The following is a 10,732-nucleotide window of genomic DNA, read 5'->3' as shown; positions in this document are numbered from 1 at the left end:
CGCAGCTCCGCCCTTCCAGGTGATGGTGCGCGGCCACTGCGGCCCCAGGCGCGCAGGTGTGGGCTCCCCAAACAGGGCCGGGGAGGGGGTTTTGGGCAACGCGCTGGCAGCCTCAGCAGCCGCCGAAACCGAACCCTGCACCTCCCGGAAAACTCCAAACTCCGCGCTCTCCTCTACTAGGTGCTTCTGGAAATCGTTTCCCTACCAGATTTGCTCTGAGAAGGGAACGGGCAGATCTGCGGACCTGTATGAAGGAGGCCCGGGCTTTAAGCTGAGCAGGCAAAAATGGACCCCTGCTAGGGGCTCTTCGGCTCGCTCGGGGGGCCCGGGGGCTCCGTGTCCCGGGATGCCTCCGGCCGCGTCTGGCTGGCCCCAGCCCCGGCCCGGCCGCTTCCCGCCCTGGGCATCATGAGTTACTTCCTGTCTTACTGCAAAGCTCATGGCGGCTCGCTGCTCACCGGCTACCAGGCGCTGCGAGCCGAGGGCTTCCTGTGCGACGTGACGCTGAAGGTGGAGGGCAGCGAGTTCCCGGCGCACAGGTCGCTCCTCGCGTGTTCCAGTGACTACTTCAGGGCTCTGTTCAAGAGTCACACCCGGGAATCCCGGGCGAGCGTGATCCACCTGCACGTGCCGTCGGCGGCGGGCCTGCAGCGCCTGCTGGACTTCATCTACACCGCCTGGCTGCCGCTCTCCATGGACACAGTGGAGGACACGCTGGAGGCCGCCAGCTACCTGCAGGTCACCGAGGCCCTGGGGCTTTGCGGCCGCTACCTGGAGCGCCAGCTGGCCCCGGAGAACTGCTGCTTCGCCGCCAACGTGGCGGCTCGCTTTGGCCTGGCGCACACGCTGGGCGCGGCCGAACGCTGCATTGTGACCCACCTGAGGGAACTGCTGGCGCGGGGCGCGGGCCCGGCCGGCCTTCTGGAGCTCAACCCCGCGTCGCTGAGGGCCGTGCTGGGTGCCCCTGACGTGGCGCGGGTGCCTGAGGCCCGGCTGCTGGGCCTGGCGCTGGCCTGGCTGCGGCAGGAGCCCGAGGCCGAACGCCTGGCCCACTGCACCCAGCTACTCGAGCGGGTCCGCTTCGGCCTCGTGCCCGCCGACGTGCTGCGGCGCGTGTACTCGGGCTCCGGCCTCACTCTGCCCGCCCGGGTCAAGGGCCTCATCATCCAGGCCCTCAACTACCACACGTCGCCCTCCCGCCAGCCGCTCATGCAGGGCGAGCAGACCAGCGTCCGGAGCCCTCAAACGCGCATCTTGTTGGTCGGGGGGCGCCGCGGGCGGGAGGTGGTGACTGAGGAAGTCGTGGTCCCCCCGCGGGCGGCCCAGGGCAGGGGCGCCGCGCCGGAGCCGGAGGAAGAGGAGGGAGAGGAGGAGGAGGAAGAGGAGCAGGTGGAGGAGGAGGAGTGGGAGCTCACCCAGGACGTGGTGGCCTTTGACGTGTACAACCACCGCTGGCGCAGCCTCACGCGGCTGCCTGCTCAGCTGCTGGGGCACAGCGTGTGTGTCGCGGGCAACTTCCTGTTCGTCCTGGGCGGGGAGAGCCCGTCGGGCGGCGCCTGCTCGCCCCCAGCGCACGGCCCGCTGGCTGTCATGGCTCAAGTGCACCGTTACGACCCGCGCTTCCACGTGTGGACGACGGTGCCCCCTATGCGGGAAGCACGGGCCCATTTCTGGTGCGGCGCCGTGGGCGAGGGGCTCCTGGCCGTCGGGGGCCTGGGCGCGGGCGGCCAAGCGCTGGCTTCGGTGGAAATGTATGACCTGCGCCGAGACCGCTGGACGGCGGCCGGGGCGCTGCCGCGGGCTCTGCACGGCCACGCGGGCGCCGTTGGGGACCGCGGCGTCGTGTACATCTCCGGGGGCAAGGCGGGGAGAGGCGACGGCGGCACGAACAGCCTCCGGGACGTGTACTCCCTGGCTCCCGGGGAGCAGGCGTGGAGCAAGAGAGCGTCCATGGGCACGGCCCGCTTCGGGCACCACATGGCCGCCCTGCGCGGCGCGGTGTTCGCCTTTCTGGGGCGATACGAGCCCTTCTCCGAGATCGAGCGCTACGACCCCGGCACCGACCAGTGGACTCGGCTGCGGCCGCTACCCTACGACCGCTTTTGCTATGGGCTGGCCTTGGTGGAGGAGACGGTGCTGCTACTGGGCGGCCTCAAGTGGCGGGACTCACGCCAGGTGCCCACCCGCAACGTGGTGGGCTATGACCTCGACCTGGACCGCTGGGAGGACATTGGCTGCGCGCTGCCTTGGGCCTGGAGCGGCCTGCAGTGCGCAGTGCTGCAGCTGGCAGAGGGTGGGGACGAGCGGAGGGAGGGAGAGCCGGGAGAGACACCGGATTTTGTGCTGGGCTTAATGGGTTAAGTAGCCTCAGGGCTAGGGAGGAGCAAGCCATGGGCTTTTCCTAGACTTGGCCAAAGAGAAACATTTGCCCTTATTCTGAGAATGGGAGACAGGAGGGATCAAATTTAGAAGGATATATGAATCATCTCCAGCGAGCTGGGGATTTCTAGAAATTCTCATGTTGGGCTAGAGATGGACTTTCGAAAATAAAGTATGACCCCGTTTTCCCTCTTGTAGTTAAAAGTGTTTCCCAGGTTCTAAGCAATGATTATTTTTGTGCCAAACAGCCAAAAAACGTACCATAATAAGTTATATACCAAACCAGAAAATTGTTAGGTATAATGACTGTAATAAGTGGTTCTAGAAGATGGCATTATCTGAATAAATAGTGAAGGGAAAGTGCCTTGGTTAAAAAACATGCAATCACTATAGGGAGAACTATGATTTTATGATACAGAATCATGGTTATAGTTCTGCTTTGATGGTTTAATACAGATACAGAACTGAGAAAAAAAAATCTCCTAGAAAGCACTTTATTTTTATTTTTGGAGAAAATAACCTAGGTTAAGTTTTTCTGTACTTCATCCTTACTTACCCTAGTCTGCTTTTGCTCTGACTTTTGCCAGCTTATTGGTTTTAAGTTTTATTTGTGCAGCCCTTAGCCATAATAACTTCCTTGGTGGCTCAGACGGTAAAGAGTCTGTCTACAATGTGGGAGACCCGGGTTCGATCCCTGGGTTGGGAAGATCCCCTGGAGAAGGAAATGGCAATCCACTGCAGGACTACTGCCTGAAAAATCCCATGGACAGAGGATCCTGGTAGGCTACAGTCCATGGGGTCGCAAAGAGTCGGACACGACTGAGCGACTTCACTTTCACCATAATATTCCAGCTTCTCTGATTTAGTGGAACATTTAACGGGGCTTCCCAGGTGGCGCTAGTGGTAAGAAAGCTGCCTGCCAATGCTGGAGACAAAAGAGAAGCAGTTCTATCCCTTGGTCCGGATGATCCCCTGGAGGAGGAAATGGCAATCCACTCCGGTATTCTTGCCTGGAGAATCCCAAGGACAGAGGAGCCTGGGTGGGCTCCAGTCCATAGGGTCACGCAGAGTCGGACAAGGCTTAAGTGACTCAGCAGCAGCTAACAAAACCCCTATTTCTTTCATCCTCTTTAAATGTTCATTCTGCAGACACGCTGTAGGTAATACTTGTAAAAAATTTTTTTAGGTTTATTTTTGATGGTACCCCGCCTCCCAGACCCTCTACCCCACCTTCCCAAAAGAATCACAGAGAAAGGAAAGAGCAGCAGGTGAAATTTTAAAGTTTGTGTCAGGTAGATGGGAAACCAACTTGATTTCGCAGGATTTCAGAGAAGATTCTTGTATGTACTGGACACTGCCTCTTCTGGCTTATACCACAGTGGAGTGACAAAGTTAAAACTTGTAACTGGGGGTGGTGGGGTGGCATGTAATTCAGTCACAAAGAAATGTGATGTGGACTGCATGAATAAAATAGGTGCTTTATAAGGATTCATTAAGAGCTGAATTTATTTGACTTCAGTTTACAGTGCCGCCTCTCTCCTAGATTTGAAACTAATGCAATAAAATGTACAGATATATAGCGTTAAAGGTCTCTTTCATGCTAAGTTAGCCACGAGTCTTTTAAAATTCATTAGTTTACTTTTTACCATTTAAAAGAACAGAGCCAACTTCACCAAAGTAAAAGCCGCTTAGTAGCAACACAGCTAGTCTTTCCATCAACTCGCTGTTGACAGAGGCACAATCTGGCCACTGTATCCACGACACATCCATCAGGTACAGATATTTTTAAGTAAATGTACACATTTGGTCTAGTAAACATCAACAAGTCTAAACACCTGTAACAAGCACACTTCATTTTAGGACAAGAGGTTTCTTTTTTTTTTTTTGCTTTTTGGTTTTTTTTTTTTTTTTTACATATACAAAATCCCACAAATTTAATGTGCGTCAATATCCATGCAGTAAATAAATGTTTTTACAAATAGGTTTTTTTAAATGATAAAAATATTACACTGGACCCCAAATTCCATACAAACATTAATACATGATTTCTCATCCACTTTGACTAAATATAAGATTACTGAAAATGTGCTGTAGAAAGGCCACTCTCCTGTACAGTTGTGCAAAGTCTGCAAAACGATAGTGATTCAATGGTGATTTCAAAAGCAAAGAAAAAGATCCTCGCTGTGGAGTTTTTACTTTCTTCTCTACAGCAAAAATAGTCACTGGCAGATATCTGAACTCTTAGAGATGAAAGTACATTCACTGAGCTGTACAGGCAACAGTATAAAGCTGATTAGAAGTAGATTTCAGGATATAGAATAGTAAAGGAGGGTCTCTTCCTCCTTCTAAAGAAAAAACAAAACAAAACAAAACCAAAACCCAGCAAATTGTGACTTGTATGTTATGCAGCCAGACACTAAAAAGCAGCACAGTCATTATCATGCTGTGATCACTTTTCAAAAATGAGATGCTTATAAATGGAAATATAAGAAGAGGATTTTTTCATAGACTTTATCCACTCTATAGAACAAATCATGAAACTAGGAAAAACCTCTAAAAATTGTTTCTCTCGTATAGTTCAATGTAATATCTCTCTGAATGACCATCATCCTCTTGCTCCTCAGGAGAGAGGTACATTTTTCTTTTTCAACATTGTTTTCTATATTAGAACACACATCAGCCTGTAACCAAACATATTTTACTCCCCTGCCTGAAGTATAATTACATAAGTTTCACTAACGGACTAGGGGGAAAATTGGACACTAACTGGGAAATTGATTCATTTCTGTTTATACCTTGTAGGTTTTTAGGAGTTGGAGTTTAAAAACATGAGTTTGGGCTGAAATTATATATATATATATGTTAGCTGCCTTTCTGGGTGAGTTAAGTGTGTTTTAAAAAATTCACTCTCAAATTCCTCTGTACACAATCAGCATTTCATCACTACAAAAATAAAGGAAGATTTAAACCAAGAAAATAAAGCAGCTCTATCTTCAATTTTGGTCTCAGTTACAAAAACATCTTACAAAGCTTTGCCCTGATACACCATTGAGTGTCCCCATGGATATGGAATAGTATTTCCATTAACCAGCTTTCACAAGTTAATAGACTATTAAGACGAATATTTGATACCTGAACTTTTCTTATGTTGATGCTCTTCTATTTTGCTCAACTCTTGTATGTATGCGCATCTACATTTCACAAAAATAAAACTACAGCATTAAACTTTGTGCAATGTTTAAGAAAATTCTTAGAACATTTTAATAAATATAAAAAAGGTTTAAATTCTTTCCCACCCACAAGGATGTCTGCACCTGAAAAAATGTGATTTAGTTTTGAAGTCTTGTTTATATAAAATTAACTTAAAGGGAGAAAAGATGACCTTAGATAGAAAACCACCTTTTTGTGTTTTTTTTTTTCTACTTGAAGACCGCCTGTCTTCAGGGTTGTTTGCAAAAGTTAATTTTGAATCATTGAAGACAGTTGATTTTGCACATGGTAAACATAAGCTGAGCACTAACTGCATATAAAATATACAAATGCTCATTAAAGACAGTGGTATTATGACCATATAGGGTTTGTTTCATATAATGTAACATTAAAGTATAGCTTGTCAACGTGTCCTACACGTTGATATAAAAACTACCTTATATACTTGATCAAAGTACCAGAAGGTACCAAATGGCCAGAGGGCACAATACACTTACACATGCGTTTCAATGTATGAATGAGTGTGTGTGAGAGAGGAAGTGATTACATCTACTTCAGAAGAAATACTTAATGGGTCATTTGAGGTGGTGTTCTGACAGATATCCAAGAAAAGATCGAGGTACATCTGCTTCCACTGCTGGAATTCTTTCGATGTCAAGTCTGGATTGTCTAGTACTTTATCGATAATGGCTACTTCCCCTTCTCTGGCCTGAAAAATAAAAGGATTCAAGAGTTACAAAAGGGACAGAATTTTCTTCAAATTTTAACTAAAGAGTTAACAGGCAAAAGCCAAGAAGAAACAGCTCTGTTATACTCAAACTCGGGCTTCCCTGGTAGCTCGGAGGGTACAGTGTCTGCCTGCAATGCAGGAGACCTGGGTTCGAGCCCTGGGTCGGGAAGATCCCCTGGAGAAGGAAATGGCAACCCACTCCAGTACTCTCACCTGGAAAATTCCATGGATGGAGGAGACTGGTAGGCTACAGTCCATGGGATTGCGGAGTCGGACATGACTGAACAACTTCACTGGTTCACTGGATACTCAAACTCCCTATTTAGACTCAAATCCTCAGGTACTTTTTTCTACATGCAGGCACTCTGATTTATTTTTCCTTCGGGGCCTATCCTGTTTCCCATCTCTGCCTATGGAAACTTTTCCTCATCCTTTAATGTCCAGTTCATATGCCTCTTATTTCTTCAAGCCTTCCTTAAACAACTGAAAAAATGTTTTCTCCTTCGTTTCTGTAAGTCCCCATAACACTTGATCACTGCTGTTGAGTGGGCTTATCCCATTGTGTCTTGAGTTACTTTTGCATTGTCCTATCTCCTCCTGCTAGATGCTCAGTTGGCAGTTTGGACCTGAATGAGAATGGGGGCTCTGTGAAGTGGGAGGTAGTAAGGATATCTCTGGACCTTAGTTGGGCACCAGAATTATTCTTATGTATATTAAAGCTCTTTAAAAAATTCTGTCTTAGTTATCCAAAGGTCATTAAGTTGTCCCATGGATTTGCAACAGCATTCACATGAATATCAACTGAGAGCTAATTGACTATGAGAATTTGGCTGTTGGCTACCAGAAGTTTTTTCAAATCATGCATTTCCTATTTTGTTAATCTCTTTGGTTGTTGTTTAGTTGCTAAGTCATGTTCAACTCTTTTGTTACCCCATGGACTGTAGCCCGCCAGGTTCTTTTTTCCATGGACTCTCCAGGCAGGAATACTGGAGTGGTAGCCATTTCCTTTTCCAGGGGATCTCCTCGACCCAGGGATCAAACCTGTCTCCTGCACTGGGAGGTGGATTGTTTACCACTGAACCACCAGAGAAGCCCAGGATCTCTTTGGTACTCTGTCTCAAAATTATGAAACCTCAGCAGTAGACTATGGATCTGAAATATTTTCCAAACGAACTCTCCGACCTTCTATTTCTTGAAATGACTGCATCACAAACTTGGTATGACAGTTCTTTTCTGGTTTTGAGTTTTTCAGGGTGCATGGTCTGATTAGGGACAGTATGTATGGCAGGCCGTCTCCACTGAGACACACAGTGAGGGGGCTGACTTTTCTGGCTCCTTCTTCAACTTCCTGCCTGTTTCCCTTTCCTCACCACCTCCTCCCCAATCTGGGGGTGGCATAAGAAGACTGGAGACAATGTAAGTGCTTATAGAAATGTATAAGAAAAAAAGTAACACGTGAGTTGGGAACTGTTAATGTATACAGCACAATTACAAAATTTCCACACAGGATATGAAACAATGTGGCTTCACTCCAAATGTGCTACAAGAGATATTCATAAAATATCTCAAACCCTTTTAGCACCCACCTCTGCATGAATGCTGTGCTCTTTTAATAACTGTATCAATTCTACAACATGGCATATTTATCTTAGTAAAACAAAAGACTGAGGAATAACACTAGCCCTGCATTTTTGGGAAAAAAAATTAATTACATCCTGCTTTCTCCTAGAACTAAGTTACATAACATGTAGTCTGTGCATGCTCTGAGATGTTAATATAAAGTTGAGATTACTTCCTTTTGGCCAAATACACTTATTACATTCGTTCTGGAGAAGGAAATGGCAATCCACTCCAGTACTATTGCCTGGAAAATCCCATGGACAGAGGAGCCTGGTAGGCTACAGTCTGTGGGGTCGCAAAGAGTTGGTCATGACTGAGCGACTTCACTCACATTCGTTCTATTTATCCCCCTCCCATTTTGCCCCCTAGAGTATCTGATAATTGATTTTGAGTTCAGGAATGAATCTCTTAAAACAAATGTCTCCTTCTATTTCAAATCTTACCTTTAAAGTGCTTTTGAGAATCCTCAGCCTGTGTAGTTTTTCATTCATCACAGGATCATTACATCTCTTTATAAATGATAGTTTGTATTCCATCTTGGTTGAAATGCGATGTTCTCCCAGGGGCGACAGACTGGCTTGCTCCAATGCCCTGTATAAATCTTGCAAAGAGTCTCCTAACTTTTCTTCCCTACTTTCACCTGCAATGTCCAGAAAAAAAAAAAAAAGAGAGAAATATGAATCCAGTGTAATACAGTGATTTGACACTCCAAAAATCTACTAAACAAACAAACAAAAAATATCTGAGAAACGGAATAATGAATGATCGGGAAAACACTATTACATTAAAAAAAAGAAAAACAACCCATCAAACCCACAGTTGCTAGTTATATTGGGTAAGACTAGCTACAGGCAGCCAATTGTTTTAGAATAATTAATAGATACTTTAACAAAATACTCGTAATAAATAGCAAATCATTGTACATATCTTGAGTCCATTAAATTCAAAGAATTACAGTACAAAAGGTACACAACACAGAAACAATTCTGAACATAATTTAACATTTTAAAACAGTAATGACTATCCCTTATCATTATACTGATAAGCATAAATGTGCTAAATAACAGAGCTCTCCTTGTTTAGCAATACTGAATGAACTGATATTTACATTTTTCTAGAATTCATAAGATGGAATGGCATTCACTGGAGTATATATGATTGTAAAAATCTTCCAAAAGTATGCTGTAGAGGATTATTAGGTTTCATGTGACTGCCACAGTAAATGCCTGCCACACTGTAAATATAGTAAAAGATCATAAATTATCAATAATAATGCTTTAATTAGAATGACATGTGGGAATGTTTATATGCAAATGTAAGTAAAAATCTGGCATGTATTGAAGGAAGCCACTTAACATTTGAAAGACCAAGGAAGAAAACACTCCAATTAAATATTTTTGAGGGGGGGGGGAAATAAAAAAGGTCTGGTTCAGGAAAGCATCTTGAATCTATTTGAGCAAATCAAACTACCATATTATTCTTGAATTGTCTGACTACTGATGTATTTTTCTCAATGATAAACAAAGATTAACTTGGATTTTGCTTGGATTGGCAGATAGGATTAGGGTTATATCACATTTCTTTTAATAGAGAGCCAAAGAGTCCTATTTGAGGAATGCTAATTACATTGGCCCAAAAAGTAAATATGGAATATCATTCATTCCACCACGGTCCATGTGAATATTTTAGGCTTTCTGACACAGTTTTTTTTTTTTTTAAGACACCCTGATTGGTAATAATGTAAACATTTCTATGTGTCAGGCACTAAGGTAAAATGCTTAACATTCATGGTCTCATTTAATCGTCATAGCAGTACTGGGAGTAAATCTATTTGATTTTCATTTTCTAGCAGGGAAGTACCTTGCTCAAGGTCACATTTACTAAGTGGTGGAGTTGGACTTCCAACTGAGCAGTCTGGCTCCAGAATTCATGATTTTAATAAGAATTCTAGACTGCCAGTTTTGTCAGGAATCATTTGAACTGTGTATTAAACAGGAGGTGTTAATGAATTTGTGAGATGCTTAAAATACAGCATTGAAAAAAAAAATGTTTAGAGTGTACCTAAAGCTTCCCCCAAAGCCCACAAACACAGTACCTTAACTTGAAGGGATCACCTTTAGGATGAAAAAGTGACTTCATTTAAGTTTCATATTCATTTTTTACTTTCCTGCCAAGGTTAGCAACTATTGGTAAGTATGATTATTGAGTTCTCTCATTAGAAAGTCCTTTGTTATCAGCACCTGCTACCACTATTCCTCTACAACGAACTTGAACTTTCTAATCATATATCTAAGTTAGAACTATAATCTAAAAGTACAAAAAAAGAAAACCCTTTAAACAACAGCTTTTTAATCTTCTGTTGCCTCATCCTTCAATGTTTGTACCACCTAGAGGATCTGAGGGGCTGGGTGGGGGTACAGAGGACTGTAAAAAGAGGAACTAATTGCCTTGTAGGCTAAGGTTGAAATAAGATAAGGATTTTAAACAGAACGGTTTAGAGCCAGGAAGGCACAAAACCATAAGGTCATTCAGTGTAAAACTAAATGGAGTTGTAAAAACAAGGATACATTTGAACAGCATAATTCCATTTCATAAAATCATAGGCCAGGAAAGAACCCTGAGGAATTCTTTAGTAGTTATCATTATTTTTGCTTCAAGGCAAGACTGCATCTTAAGCCAGAAAAATTTCATAAAACAGAGGGTGGGGGAGAAATCGGAGCCCTACCAGATGTGAATTATAGTAGTCTAGGTATCATGTAGCCTAATATATTATTCGTTTTTCAGCTCTTAAAG

The 10,732-nt window shown here is 44.7% G+C and overlaps 2 protein-coding genes across 5 annotated transcripts in view; one reads left to right on the top strand and one right to left on the bottom strand.

The window, feature by feature from the left end:
* The first annotated feature begins 399 nt into the window (after nt 1-399).
* KLHL34 (kelch like family member 34) lies at nt 400-3,952 on the top strand. The gene has a single exon (XM_070291446.1). The coding sequence runs from the start codon at nt 409-411 to the stop codon at nt 2,359-2,361; it is 1,953 nt and encodes a 650-aa protein (XP_070147547.1). The 5' UTR covers nt 400-408; the 3' UTR covers nt 2,362-3,952.
* Nucleotides 3,858-10,732, bottom strand: part of CNKSR2 (connector enhancer of kinase suppressor of Ras 2) — a 286,604-nt gene continuing 279,729 nt past the window's right edge. For all 4 annotated transcript variants that reach the window (XM_070291444.1, XM_070291441.1, XM_070291442.1 and 1 more), the window contains 2 exons: nt 8,383-8,579; nt 3,858-6,298 (listed from right to left, as the gene is read on the bottom strand). In XM_070291444.1, coding sequence (XP_070147545.1) covers nt 6,083-6,298; nt 8,383-8,579 — 413 coding nt within the window. In that variant the 3' untranslated portion in view covers nt 3,858-6,082. The remainder of the gene's footprint in view (nt 6,299-8,382; nt 8,580-10,732) is intronic.

Source organism: Ovis canadensis, chromosome X (assembly GCF_042477335.2).
Source record: "Ovis canadensis isolate MfBH-ARS-UI-01 breed Bighorn chromosome X, ARS-UI_OviCan_v2, whole genome shotgun sequence".
NCBI lineage: Eukaryota > Metazoa > Chordata > Mammalia > Artiodactyla > Bovidae > Ovis > Ovis canadensis.
Note: the sequence above shows the minus strand (reverse complement) of the source record. Positions and strands in the feature narration are given on the sequence as shown.

Bases quoted from the DNA above. Each gene is read 5' to 3' on its own strand.
- KLHL34 (XM_070291446.1), top strand. From the start codon at position 409: ATGAGTTACTTCCTGTCTTACTGCAAAGCTCATGGCGGCTCGCTGCTC.